The following is a 14,287-nucleotide window of genomic DNA, read 5'->3' as shown; positions in this document are numbered from 1 at the left end:
CATAGACATGGAATCACTAGCCACTTTAATAATGGAACACTAGTCTCTTTAACAATGTTTACATACTGCTTTACTCATTTCATATGTATATACTGTATTCTACTGTATTTTAGTCAATGCCATTCCGACATTGCTCATCCTAATATTTATATATTTATTTTACTTTTAGATTTGTGTGTATCGTTGGGAATTGTTAGATACTACTGCACTGTTGGAGCTAGGAAGACAAGCATTTCGCTACACCCGTATTAACATCTGCTAAATATGTGTATGTGAGCAATATGGCGGGGCAGCAGGGTAGCTTAGTGGGTTGGACTTGTAACCGTAAAGGTTGCAAGTTCAAATCCCTGAGCTGACAAGGTAGAAATCTGTCATTCTGCCCCTGAACAGGCAGTTAACCCACTGTTCCTAGGCAGTCATTGAAAATAAGAATTTGTTCTTAACTGACTTGCCTAGTTAAAAAAATACAATTTGATTTTGTAAAGCTATCACCTTTAAGGAAAATATACTGAGTATTGAATCTGACAGTGGATCCCAGACAAAGTGATGCATGGTTACTCAAAGGAACTGGCCCTGCCAAGCACATATTCTGTCCAGTACAATGGTTGATAAATGCTCACTTTCACACACACGAACGTGCACGCACTTACACACACTACACACATAAAAAAAGATGCAGATCTGGGGTGCTGGATGAGTCATTAGATCTTGGCTGTTGCTGGTTATCGTGAGTAAAGGGAACATTATCTCCAGCCATGGCTCACTGCACCTCCTTTGACTTAAGCTCTGAGTATGTGTGTGTGTGTGTGTGCGTGCGTGCGTGCGTGTCTGAGTCTGAGTACCTGTGTGTGAGAGTGAGTGAAATAAGAGTGAGAGAAAAGGTGTGTGTGTGTGTGTGTTTGTGAGTGCATTCGGCGTGCGTGTGTGAGGGAAAGAGAGGGATAAGGAGGAGAGAACAGCACATCCTGAGAACGACGAGCTTCACATCTGGTAAGAAGACTAATGCCAGCTTTGACTGACTGACTCACTCCCCGGCATGAAACACTCCTCTACCAAAAGACACAAAACAAGCTGTGAATGTGCAAACAACAGTTACTGTATAGGCGGTGAGTAGCGAGTTGAGTAACAAGGAAAGTATTTTATTGTTTAGAAATGGCACAGTATTATGCTGCTTTGATGCTCCTCCTATCCAGACGAACAGTCATTTTCCATGGAACATCACTACGTGCAACACATGCATACGGCACGCACACACTTCTCCAACAAGCTGTCTATTGCCCCCATGCAGCTCTGCAGTAGACTGCCCCCCATTCTGGCTCTATATAGCCCACCTTAATAAAGATCTGAGTATCACAAGCAGCACGGCAGGATGACAGAGATTGATGCTGCAGGAGAGGCGTCAGCAACACTCTCTCTCTCTCTCTCTCTCGTCTCTGCTGGTCCTATGGGTACACTGAGTGATGGCTTTGCCTCCAGAAGGATGCGATTCTGGCAGCGCTACGACGTCACCAAAAGCCAATTTTCTTAACCTCCACCTCGGGTCGCAGCAAAGTAACTGAGAGTGAGGCAATTTTCTCTAAGTTTGGGTATACACTATTTGATCCTGCACAAGAGTAAATGGGGAGAAAGAGAGCTCTTGGGGAGAAAGGGAGCAGCTCATTTCATCCAGTTTCACCACCTGTCTGACTTGATTCTTGAGGCCTCACAGTGCCAATACCTCTGGGAGCAAATAAAGCGCAGAGCTCCATCTCAACTCCTACTGTACCATGGTACAGTATCTAAAAATATACCTCACATTTCTTCTCTCCTCTCCTCGCTCAGTACATCAAAGTGTATTAGGATTCACTGTATATGATTACTGTAGGTACACTGCAGCTGTTGTTACATTTCTGATTATTTCATATTTCTGCAAATAGAAATCCACATACAATGTTTATTTCATTCCCATTATTAGAGTGCTCAGACCCAAGCCCACAAAAATGGTAATAACAGGACATGACAAATAGTGATGCATGATGAAAATGCCTTTAGATTGAGTCAAATTGTCAGTGCCAGCTACAATAATGTTATTATTCCCACATTAACTCTGTTCCTGAAACTAATGCTCTGTCTTCAAGTATTTATAGCCATGTAATAATATTGAACATCGGCAGAGAAAGACAAGAACAGTAATTAGCTCTCCGAAGTCCAACCCAAAAAAATCACTATGGCGACAAATGTGTTTGTGACAAATGAAAAGTGAGTCTGCCAACCTAACACTAAGCCACTCATTAATCCCTTCAATGAGAGCTGTGAAGTCTCGACTATCTAACTGACAAACTATTGCTCTAAACCCAACGTCCTCTTATGACAAAGACAACCGAGCGTCCTCTGTTGACAAAGATAGCACTGGTCTGAGGAGTATAGATGAAAAATCACTCTCCTACGTAGGTGTGTGTGTGTGTGTGTGTGTGTGTGTGTGTGTGTGTGTGTGTGTGTGTGTGTGTGTGTGTGTGTGTGTGTGTGTGTGTGTGTGTGTGTGTGTGTGTGTGTGTGTGTGTGTGTGTGTGCCTGCCTGCTGAGTGCCAAATCCAAGGTGAACTGGGATTGTGTAACAGCCAATCAGCCTCTCTCTAGCCAGGTGAGGCTTTATTGTCATGGAGGTAAATGGCAGATTTAGTCTGGCATCTGCTTGTGCTCATGTCTTACTGGACCAGGAGCCATGGGGCTTTCAGATACATACTCTAGTCTATTGTACCGCAGAGCACATGTTAACAACACGACACGCTCAGAAAATTACAACACTGGCTTGAATTCAGAGCGCAACATGTACTTTGAGATCTTTAAATAAATATACCTTGAATAGCAAGACTGAATTTGAATATATTAATGTTGAAGAGATAGACCTAAGTAAAGAGGAAAACTAAAGCCTCATGTTAATCCCGTAAAACAATTGCAAGATGAGGGGGGTGAAGTTCTAGTCATTCAGTCAGCAGGGGCTTGGTAGTGTTGGGAAACCAGGGACAGAGAGGATTAGGCTGGTCCATTATTAAACCTCCTAAGACTACAGTACCTGAAATTGGGCACTAGAATTACTGATGATAATTATTCAAAGTCAGAATGCAAAAAAACTTGACGTATGTTAGGAGCTTCTGTTTTTGGTGACTTTGTCCTAGAGCAGGGATCATCAACTAGATTCAGCCACGGTCAAATTTTTTCTTGAGTGGATGTTCGGGGGCCAGAACATAATTACAAATAATTTGTTCACTGCAAATTAATCACAAGAAGCCCAAACAGATATAATATTTGACTAAAATATAATAATTTCAAATCTTGCTTATTTTTGTATATGTCATGGATTCCCCCGGTACAGTTGCTCATTCTGTGCACATGTTCCGGAGGTCTACGTCACCGGCCTCTAGGCGTCACGCACACCTGGTTCCCATTTCCCCTGATTAGTAATTGTATAATTGTGCCCTTTGTTCACCATTTTCTTGGTCGGTTATTGTTCCCATATCCGTTGGTCTTATGAGTATCTGTGCTTTGTTGTTTCGGCTTTCGTGCTGCGTGTATTGTGCACTTGTGATTACGGGTCTCGTCCCGTGTATTGTTGTACGCTTGTTATTACGGGTCTTGTCCTGTGTATTGTCATACGCTTGTGATTACGGGTCTTGTCCCGTGTATTATGGTACGCTTGTTATTACGGGTCTTGTCCCGTGTATTATGGTACGCTTGTTATTACGGGTCTCGTCCCGTGTATTGTTGTGCGCTTGTGATTACGGGTCTTGTCCCGTGTATTGTTGTACGCTTGTGATTACGGGTCTTGTCCCGTGTATTGTCGTGTGCGCTTGTTATTACGGGTCTTGTCCCGTGTATTGTCGTACGCTTGTTATTACGGGTCTTGTCCCGTGTATTGTCGTACGCTTGTTATTAAGGGTCTTGTCCCGTGTATTGTCGTACGCTTGTTATTACGTGTCTTGTCCCGTGTATTCTCGTACGCTTGTTATTACGGGTCTCGTCCCGTGTATTGTTGTGCGCTTGTGATTACGGGTCTCGTCCCGTGTATTGTTGTACGCTTGTTATTACGGGTCTTGTCCCGTGTATTGTTGTACGCTTGTTATTACGGGTCTCGTCCCGTGTATTGTTGTACGCTTGTTATTACGGGTCTTGTCCTGTGTATTGTGGTACGCTTGTTATTACGGGTCTTGTCCCGTGTATTGTTGTACGCTTGTTATTACGGGTCTTGTCCCGTGTATTGTTGTACGCTTGTTATTACGGGTCTTGTCCCGTGTATTGTTGTACGCTTGTTATTACGGGTCTTGTCCCGTGTAGTGTTATTACGGGTCTCGTCCGTGTATTTTATTAGAGGTTTAACCTCACTTTTTTGTTTGGGTTACATCCCTGTGTTTTTGTATACGTGTTTGTTTTGGGCTTCGTCCCCGTGCCTTTTCATGGCATGTTGTATATTTTTGGGTGGAGTATTAAAACCCCCTATTACGTATTCCTGCCCCTGTCTCCAATCTTTTATACAACGTGACAGTATAAAATAACATGTGTCTCATTATTATACGTGGGTGTCACGCCCTGACCTTAGAGCTTTTTATGTCTCTATTTTGGTTTGGTCAGGGTGTGATTTTGGGTGGGCATTCTATGTTCTTTATTTCTAGGTTTTGTGTTTCTATGTTCTGGCCGGGTATGGTTCTTAATCAGGGACAGCTGTCTATCGTTGTCTCTGATTGGGAATCATACTTAGGAAGCCTGTTTTACCACCTTACGTTGTGGGATGTTGTTTTTTGTTAGCTCTGTGTAGCCTTCAGAACGTGACGTTCATTGTTCTTTTGTTTTGTTTAGTGTTTAGTTGTAATAAAAATATGAACACTTCCCACGCTGCACCTTGGTCCAATTCTTCCGACGAGCGTTACAGTGGGAATACTTACCAATTTTTCTGAGCAAATATTTTTGGGTTTATTATTATTATTGTTTTCGAATTTTCATTGTTGGACATAAAATACTACAAAATATAAATCAGTTGGAGCTGATTTCCTAGTGTTTTCTGGAATTTTAGGTCCAACAATTAAAATTCTAAGATGAGGATGATAATAATAATAATGAACCTAAACATATTAAAAGGCACTCATTTGATAAAAAGTTGTTTTTGACCAAAATGAAAACGTTTCAGTTTGTCACTTTCGCAAACTTTAAGTAATGACAGGTTTGACTACTTAAGACATGTATCTAGGTTTTGCCTTCAGAATTCCAGAAAATGTTTCCCTAATACGGAACCCAAACCGGCTGCGCGTGTGGCCATCATGCACTATCGTGCATACATTTATTTTGTTCCCCAACACCAAACGCGATCACGACACGCAGGTTAAAATATCAAAACAAACTCTGAACCAATTACATTAATTTGGGGACATGTATGGCAATTTAGCTAGCTAGCTTGCTAGCTAATTTGTCCTATTTCGCTAGCTTGCTGTTGCTAGCAAATTTGTCCTGGGATATAAACATTGAGTTATTTTACCTGAAATGCACAAGCTCCTCTACTCCGCCAATTAATCCACACATAAAACGGCCAACCGAATCGTTTCTAGTCACCTCTCCTCCTTCCAGGCTTTTTCATCTTTTAACTTATATGGTGATTGGCATCTAAACTTTCATAGTATTACCACGACTACCGGAAAAACAGTTCATCTTTGCTTCTATAAACCAATGAGATGGGAGAGGCAGGACTTTCAGCGCGATCTGCGTCAGAGATAGAAAGGAGTTCTATTTTAGCCCTTGGCATCGCAGGCACTCATTGGCGCACGCGAGCTGTGTGGGTGCAATAATTGAATAACTTTTTCGACGCTCGCACACGCGACGTGTCCGGTCTGGTCAGCATATTAGGACACATTTTTCACTTCTCCCATTGACTTCCCAAACCCCAGTCTGGTCTGTCGAGTCTGCTCCGGAAGTATCGTGATGTTGTGCCTCTGGGTTTGAAAACTTTGATGTCACCACCCAGCTTCTTCAAGTGAGTGGTGCTTAGAAAATGTCTGCTCCCCAGCAGCCCTTACAGTGCATTCACACTACACAACCACATCGCAAGGTTAAACATTGGAACCCATTCACTTTCAATGGAATGAAAGAGAGAAGTGGAGTGAGTGGGGGACCGTTGAGCTATGTAGGATGGATGGGCGAGGGAGCTGAACAGGGTGGGACTTTATACAAATCCTCTATGATATTGCGACGCAAGTGACCATTTGAAGCTCACCATAGATTCCAACCGCTACTGGATTGGCTGGCAATGGCTGTTGATACGTAACACTACCTAGCTTGCATGCTAGCTTGTTAGCACCCACATGAAGGTGAGGATAGCATGGCTAGGTGAGTGCTGCTTGTATAGCGTAAACGTTCTGTTACACAGCAGAGCGAAGACAGACCACTCGTTGTTTTCGTCTCTAGCACACGGATCTATACATATAACTTATACAGCTGTGTGATAAAGAATGATGCCTACTGTACAAACTTCCTTAACCTAAAATAAGTGAAGAAGTAATTTTGTATGGAAGTCCAAAGCTTTTTTTTATGCTGGAGGCAGACTCAACGCATTATGGCCATTATTCCCTAGGACCCTATAAGACAGAATCACGGAATACAGACATTATAATGGAATTCAACAATATTCAAAATGTATTGAACTTAGTAGGAAATCAACTAAATCTATGGAACTGATAAGAACATTCATTCACTTGCCCACAAAATGCATGTGATTAACGTTTTCCTGCAACTTTCTGAAATGACACATGAATGCCCATGTCTCTCTCTGTGCGTGTGCCATTAGCGATGATGCTAATGGTAACATTCCTCTGGTAGAGACGGAAAGGTTTTGCCAAAAGCCTTCTCAATTCAATGTTAACTACAAAGTAGCCTATGCCTACCTGGCAGAATGATATCAGGATTATTTACATAAATCCAGTGGCCATCTGTTTTGCAAACTCCGTAATTACGAGTGCTACAGAAACATCGCTAACCAAACAACGGTCGCTTGCTGGAGTATTTCTGTCTGTAATAAAGCCCTTTCGTGGAGAAAAACTAATTAGGATTGGTCTGGCTGCCAAGTGGGTGGGCCCATGCCCTCACAGGCCCACCCATGGCTGCACCCCTGCCCAGTCATGTCAAATCCATAGATTAGGGCCTAATGAATGTATTTCAATTGACTGATTTCCTTATATGAACTGTAACTCAGTCAAATCTTTGAAATTGTTGCATGTTGCGTTTATATTTTTGCTCAGTATAATATAGACATTTTACAAAGTATGAAAAGGCTTATTCATTCACGTCATGAATTTACTATGATATCATCAAATTTGTTTATGTTTTATTATACTTTTATGTACTAGATTATTTGGTTTGAAAGGTGTTCCCCCCCCCCCTCCCAGACATAAATATTGCCCTCTTGCTAGATGAATGCAGCCATAGAGAAACAGTGCCAAAGTGCTGCCAGCTCAAGAAGTTTGAAGACTAGTGATAAATAATGCACCATCCATCTGAAAGCTCATCTGTAGACACACACACACTGTAGGGGATGGATGGTGCATTCCTCTTCTATGGGGACTGAAACAGTGCTCGGTCCCCCCTGCAGCAAACAGACACACCGTCAAAATGAGTTCTGACAGCTCATCACTAAAGGAATGAGAAGAAAGTCTTTGTTCAGACAACCATGACAACGTGGCCATGTTGTCACTCAATCTGTCTGTTATATCCCACCAAACCCCTGGGACTATCCATGAAAGGGGAAACACATGATTGAAAAATAATAAAACATTTATACTAAACTGAAACTCTGTACTGTACTATGTATTTGTACTATACTGGAACGGTACTTGTGTACTGAAACTCTGAGGAGGAATGATTACCCATTTAGATTATCTAACCAATTAACATGGCAATGCCAAATTATTGCCATACATTAAGAGTAGCCTGCTAAAGCCAAAACATTAAATCTCTATAATGAGCATCAATTCATGACTAAATGAAAGGCTTAAGCATCCTTATTTAACTCCCCTACATAGTCTATGTCCAAAATAGCAGCACACTATTCCCTACATAGTGCACTATTCTGATCAGAGCCCTATATACCCTGGTCAAAAGCAGTGGGGGACAAAGTAACAAACTGTCATACTGAGTAAAAGTAATGATACCTTGATAAAAATGAAAAAGTACAAGTGAAATCCACCCAGTAAAATACTACTTGACTAAAAGTTTTTAAAATCTGCTTATGTATCGAAAGTAAATGTAATTGCTAAAATATACTTAAGTATCAAAAGTAAATGTTTTTCAAATGTAAGGATAGCCAGGGGCACACTCCAACCCTCACACATCATTTACAAACTAAGCATTTGTGTTTAGTGAGTCTGCCAGATCAGAGGCAGTAGGGATGAGCCGATGACCAGGCATTTTCTCTTGATAAGTGTGTCAATTTGACAATTTTTCTGTCCTGCTAAGCATCTCAACATGTAACAAATACTTTTGGGGGTCAGGGAAAATGTATGGAGTAAAAAGTACATTATTTTCTTTAGGAAAAGATATCAACAGTAAGGTAAAGTACAGATACCCCAAAAAACGACTTAAGTATTATTTGAAAGTATTTTTACTTAAGTACTTTACACCACGGGTCAGAACGGTGCCATTTGGGATGCAAACATAGAAGGCAACAGTGACCTGAGGGTGTTATGACCCACACCTACATGTACACTACTATACATCCCCCTACTTAACTGTACTGCCATGGATTTGAGGATGAGGATTAGATAGCACCTCCTGGAAGAACAGCCTTAAACAATTCAATATTTTACTATAATTTCTGGCTTGGTATTTTCAAATCTTGAGGTACCCTTAAGCATCTGCAACACAGTCTTTCAGACAAGGTCAACTCTTTCAAAGTTGCCCTCACAAATTATAGCATGTCATGGTAAATACTTTCTCAGCAACCCTATGATGTCACGTCTGTATGACAAAAGTAATCAACTTCAAGTTTGAAGTGTGACTTTAGCTAGCGATATCAAAGGATAACTTGCGGCAATGCTGAGCATGTGTGTGTTTTAGCGAAAGAGAGAGAGAAAGTGAGAGAGAAGGAGAGAGAGAGAGAGCGAGAGATAGTTTGTTTCTCTTCAAGTAGCTACTACTGGATTAGATAGGAACATTCCTCCTGACCGCTGTCTGTCTGTCAGCTGTTCCCTCAGACAGCCACAGTCTCTGGTTTGGCCTCTCTAAAGGTCACAGTCTAGTGGCATCCCTCCACTGCCTCTAATCTAATACTGATCAAGTAAACAATGAGTTGGAACTACTGTACATATTTTCCTAACCATGTGACCTGACCTAGAGAAACTCAACAGCTGACACTAGAGGTTTTATTCCCACGTCGGCCACCTATACCGAATACATGTGTTCGCTCTAAATTGATTGAGAAAAATGTGCTATATTATTGTTCCATTGTCTTGTATGGAGTTTTCCTGACCTGAGACAATGCTTGGCTGCGCACACGTAGAGAAGCAAAATGATGTCTACAGTATGAATCTGCACAGCGTGTGCTACAGCCAGCGTTTGAGCTCACTCTCCAGAACACTTCTGTCATTGCACAAAGAAAAGCAGAAGCCTGTTTGTGTTGAAGAGTGTACTGCATGTTAATACTGGACAGGAAGGAAGCAGGAGCGTTGAGGTATGGGTCAATAATCTGACAGAGACCCTTATGGTCCAAAAATTGAGTCACTGTTATATGACTAGCTCTAATAACAAACCATTTGAAGATAGCAATCAGCAAGGAATCTTGTCATGGCCCTGACAAAGCCACATCCCAAAAGGAGCCTCTATTTAAGTGGCTGATGAAAAGTGCAGAGGGGGAATCAAAAGCAGGGGAGCCATGGCTAGCTAGCTCCATAAGCCTCCACAGGCTTATGTGGGAGAAAATGGCAGGAAATGTCTGGCCCATTGAACAAGAAATCTTCCAGAGTAGAACTGGGCTGCCTGTCGGGGTTTCTAACCATCCTGGAATGGTACAGGCCAGCGGGAACAGATAGGACACAGGAGAACATGCAGGAGAACAGAACTCATGTCCACAACGGTTGCCGCCATGTTGGACACATGCGCGCACACACACGCACACAGATGCACAAACTCACCAAATCCATGAGTGCCTCCTGAAAGGGAAGTTGCTGAGGTGCATCATAGTCCTCTCCCTCGCCCCGTGGCAGAGTCCAGGCTTCATGAAGCCGCGTGATGAATCTTCCCTCTAACCTTTAAGACTATCTACACACACTGCCCTCCACACACTGTGACCACTCCCAAAACAACATCATGCCTGCCTGCCCCTTAGACGGCTCTGTGCTCTATACCATAGTAATGGCACTGGAGGTCCATTTAGTCATTCCAGTGTTGGGCACAAAGTCAGCCTTTATGGAGTCATGTTGTCAGCAGCTGGAATATGAATGGACTACATAATGCAAGGCCACCCCAGCTTGGATTAACAAAAGCAGTTTGGAGCATAACAAATCCTCAAAAAAAAAATGCAGGGTAAACACAACTATTAACAAAATCCACCAAATATGACAACGAGCAAAACAAGAAAGCAGTGCTGTAATGCTTCAGCGGTGTGAATGGAAGAGAGTCCTCAGCACTGTGACCCAGGAGTCCACACAGGATCAGCTACTAGCTTCTCAGGCGGCTGCTCTTTTTTCCGAGGGATTCTTCCGGCGAGGATCTGGAAATCGCTGTCCCACATCCTCATGGTGAACGGGTTCAGGGATTCATCTCTCCGGAAAACATTCCTTTTCCTGACAGACAGGGAAGACGGTCGGCACGGGAGCAGTCGACACTAGCGTGACAGGGCATGTCACACTCTCTCTTTCTCTCTCCCTCTTTCTCTGTCTATCGCTATCTCCCTCTCTTTTGCTATGTCTAGATCTTGCCTGTCCCCATGAGCTCCCGGGGTTGGAAGGGAAAGGGGGAAGAAAATGAGTGGAGCGCTGCGCTATTGTCCCTGCTCTCCCTATCGCTCTCTCACTCTCTCACTCCCTCCCTCCCACCCTCACAGGCAGTCAGTCAGTGGGATGTCCTGACCCTGTTATGTGTGTGCCTGCTCCTCCTGTGTACAGTGAGTTAAACCTATTGATCCTCTTAGAACTCACAGCTCACGGGCTTCATTCAGCTTACAACTGGCAGGGAGAGGAGAGAAGAAAGCAGGAGGGAAGCTTTCCAGTCCTCTGAGGCTTGGTGTTGCTGACCTGTGTGTGTGTGTGTGTGTGTGTGTGTGTGTGTGTGTGTGTGTGTGTGTGTGTGTGTGTGTGTGTGTGTGTGGAGAAGTGGTGACATCCATCATTTGGGGAATTAATTTTCTATCACTTATTTTCTCTCTCTCACCATGTTTCCTTCACTATCTGTCCACCCTTCTACACACACTTTCTCTCCCTACTCCTCCCTTCTCTCTCTCTCTCTCTCTCTCACTGTGTGCCCACACACCATTGAACCATGACATTTCAGACTGCAGAACTAATGCTGGCTCATGTTTCTGCATCTGTATGTTTCTGTTAGCGTGCGTGTGTGTGTTTGCGTGCGTGCGTGTGTTTGCGTGTGTGTGTTTGCGTGTGTGTGTTTGCGTGTGTGTGTTTGCGTGCGTGCGTGTGTGTGTGTTTGCGTGTCGGCATGTGCAAGTGCATGTGTGTGTACTATCAAGCATTGGGCCTCTTTAGGTATGTTCTTAGCAGGAACCAAGGCAACATCCATCTCTCTGTAATGTAGTTGTCTTCTGAGAGATGCCTAACTATATCTAAACTCATTCAATTCCAGGCACTAATCTCAAACCCCTGATTACATATGATTTTACATACCCTGGAGTTTATGTACTACAATTCTTGATGTCAAATAGGACAAAAGAATAGTGAAACAGGACAGTGTTTCCATCAATAAGCATGTAAAATATGCTGTACCTTGTAGACATCTGTGACTGTAGACATCTGTGACTGTAGACATCTGTGACTGTAGACATCTCACTCTCTTGTGTGTGAGAGTGCGTGTCATAGAGAGGTATGTAGATCATTACATAGAAATAACACATTTTTGCATAGACATTTTAAAGTAGTGAACTGGGTGGGGATTACTATGGGTTGGAAGCGATCAGCCAATGATCAGAGCATTGTATTGGTTTGTAAATTGGTTTCCCTAGTTTGTAAATGGCTTTAAGCTATATGACCGTTATCTAGTGGCCACAATAAATGAACAACAAGATTTGGTTCAAGACTCCAGCACTGCAGGTGGCGGCTATAAATCACCAATATTAGATTTTTTCAAACATAAAAATAATAAGAAAATGTACTGTCATAAAACTTCAAATATTAGCCCGGGTGTTATTTGCTTCAATCACTGAACACAACCGGCGAATGTTAGTGATGGGAAACCAAGGCTTTCTGAAGGCTTCGGTGATTTCACCAATGTGTGGCGAAAAATAGTTGATTACTCTTGAGCTTCATTGTCTGTTCACAATGCACATTAGTGACATCTGATGGTCAGCAATAATTTGTATGATTATCAGATCGAGTTTTTTTCCCCCACAACTGTTTTCATCAAAACTCCGTGGCGCAATGGTAAGTTGTTCGCTTCAGTAGCCTATAATCAGTTGGAATACCAGGTTTGCATCTTATATATATCATGCATCCCTTTTTTGTATTCAAGTTGACTATTTTTCAAAAATGGAATCTATGGATTTATTTATTTATTTATTTACCCCTTTTTCTCCCCAATTTCGTGGTATCCAATTGTTGTAGTAGCTACTATCTTGTCTCATCGCTACAACTCCCGTACGGGCTCAGGAGAGACGAAGGTTGAAAGTCATGCGTCCTCCGATACACAACCCAACCAACCTTTTGTATGATGCTTTCACTTTGTATGATGCTTCTACGGTGTTCAGTAGAGATTCAAGTTTGAAAGCAGCATAGATTCGAAGAAAGCACGGGAACAGCGAAATCCATAGAATCTCCCATTTTGCAACACACGGTTTGAAAAAGCATATGATCAAACGAAGCTTCGGACATCATTGATGACGTACTTCTGATCAACTGATACACGCATCGGCACACTGCTTCGAAGTTAGTTCCTTAGCGTTTTCGACGCGTGACTCGAAGCTCCGGTATTAAACAAAACAGCATTAGCGCTTAATAATTTAAAAAAAGATTACCACACTATTTATTGTGACCAGTATGACCAGTATAAAGATTATAATAACAAATCCATTGCAGATCAGACTCGCAGAGGCTGCATACAGTATCATACACCCAGCCTATTTTGTGCTTCCTCACCATGGAGAGCTTGAATTTGATGTTGTGTTTTCCTTTTGGTGGCACTATGGTTAGCAACAATGACAAAATAGTTTTATTTATGTTTTATGCAGATGACAGTGGGAATATCAGCACTGTGGTAACCTCAACTCCAATGTAGCTCAGTTGGTAGAGCATTGCGATTGTGGCACCAGGGTTGTGGGTTCGATTCCCATGGGAGGCCAGTATGAAAGTGTATAGGAAGTTTTTCTGGATAAGAGTGCCTACTAATGTACAGAAATATAAACAATTCCTTTAGACCCGGCATTTATAAGCTGAAATTTGTGCCGATGCCCGGCTATTAGAAAGGACATGCAACAATCTGAGACTCAGTGTTTAATAGAGGTTTTACAGTACCTTAAAATGGCGCTGAGCATTAAAACCATCACCCTTACTGACTTTATTGTTCCCGTGGGGAAATCTTCTTTCAGTGTCATGTAGAGGTCGACCGATTAATCGGAATGGCCGATTAATTAGGGCAGATTTCAAGTTTTCATAACAATTGGAAATCTGTATTTTTGGCCGCTAATTTTTTTTGTTTTACAACTTTATTTAACAAAGCAAGTCAGTTAAGAACACATTCTTATTTTCAATGACGGCCTAGGAGCGGTGGGTTAACTGCCTTGTTCAGGGGCAGAACGACAGATTTTTACCTTCTCAGCTCAGGGATTCAATCTTGCAACCTTGCGGTTAACTAGTCCAACGCTCTAACCACCTGCCTCACGAGGAGCCTGCCTGTTACGCGAATGCAGTAAGAAGCCAAGGTAAGTTGCTAGCTAGCATTACACTTATCTTATAAAAAACAACCAATCAATCATAATCACTAGTTAAAACTACCCATGGTTGATGATATTACTAGTTTATCTAGCGTGTCCTCCGTTGCATATAATCGATGCGCTGCGCATTTGCGAAAAAGGACTGTCGTTGCTCCAACATGTACCTACCAATAAACATCAATG

General features: G+C 42.4%; 1 protein-coding gene across 1 annotated transcript in view; it reads right to left on the bottom strand.

The window, feature by feature from the left end:
- LOC112263146 (cAMP-specific 3',5'-cyclic phosphodiesterase 4D-like) overlaps window positions 1-10,971 on the bottom strand; it is a 91,975-nt gene extending 81,004 nt beyond the window's left edge. The window contains exon 1 of the mRNA XM_042330615.1: window positions 10,143-10,971. Within this exon, the coding sequence (XP_042186549.1) occupies window positions 10,143-10,228 (86 nt within the window). The 5' untranslated portion in view covers window positions 10,229-10,971. The remainder of the gene's footprint in view (window positions 1-10,142) is intronic.
- Between the last annotated feature and the right edge of the window lie 3,316 nt (window positions 10,972-14,287).

The sequence above is a fragment of the Oncorhynchus tshawytscha genome, linkage group LG12, assembly GCF_018296145.1.
Source record: "Oncorhynchus tshawytscha isolate Ot180627B linkage group LG12, Otsh_v2.0, whole genome shotgun sequence".
In the NCBI taxonomy this organism is placed as follows: domain Eukaryota; kingdom Metazoa; phylum Chordata; class Actinopteri; order Salmoniformes; family Salmonidae; genus Oncorhynchus; species Oncorhynchus tshawytscha.
Note: the sequence above shows the minus strand (reverse complement) of the source record. Positions and strands in the feature narration are given on the sequence as shown.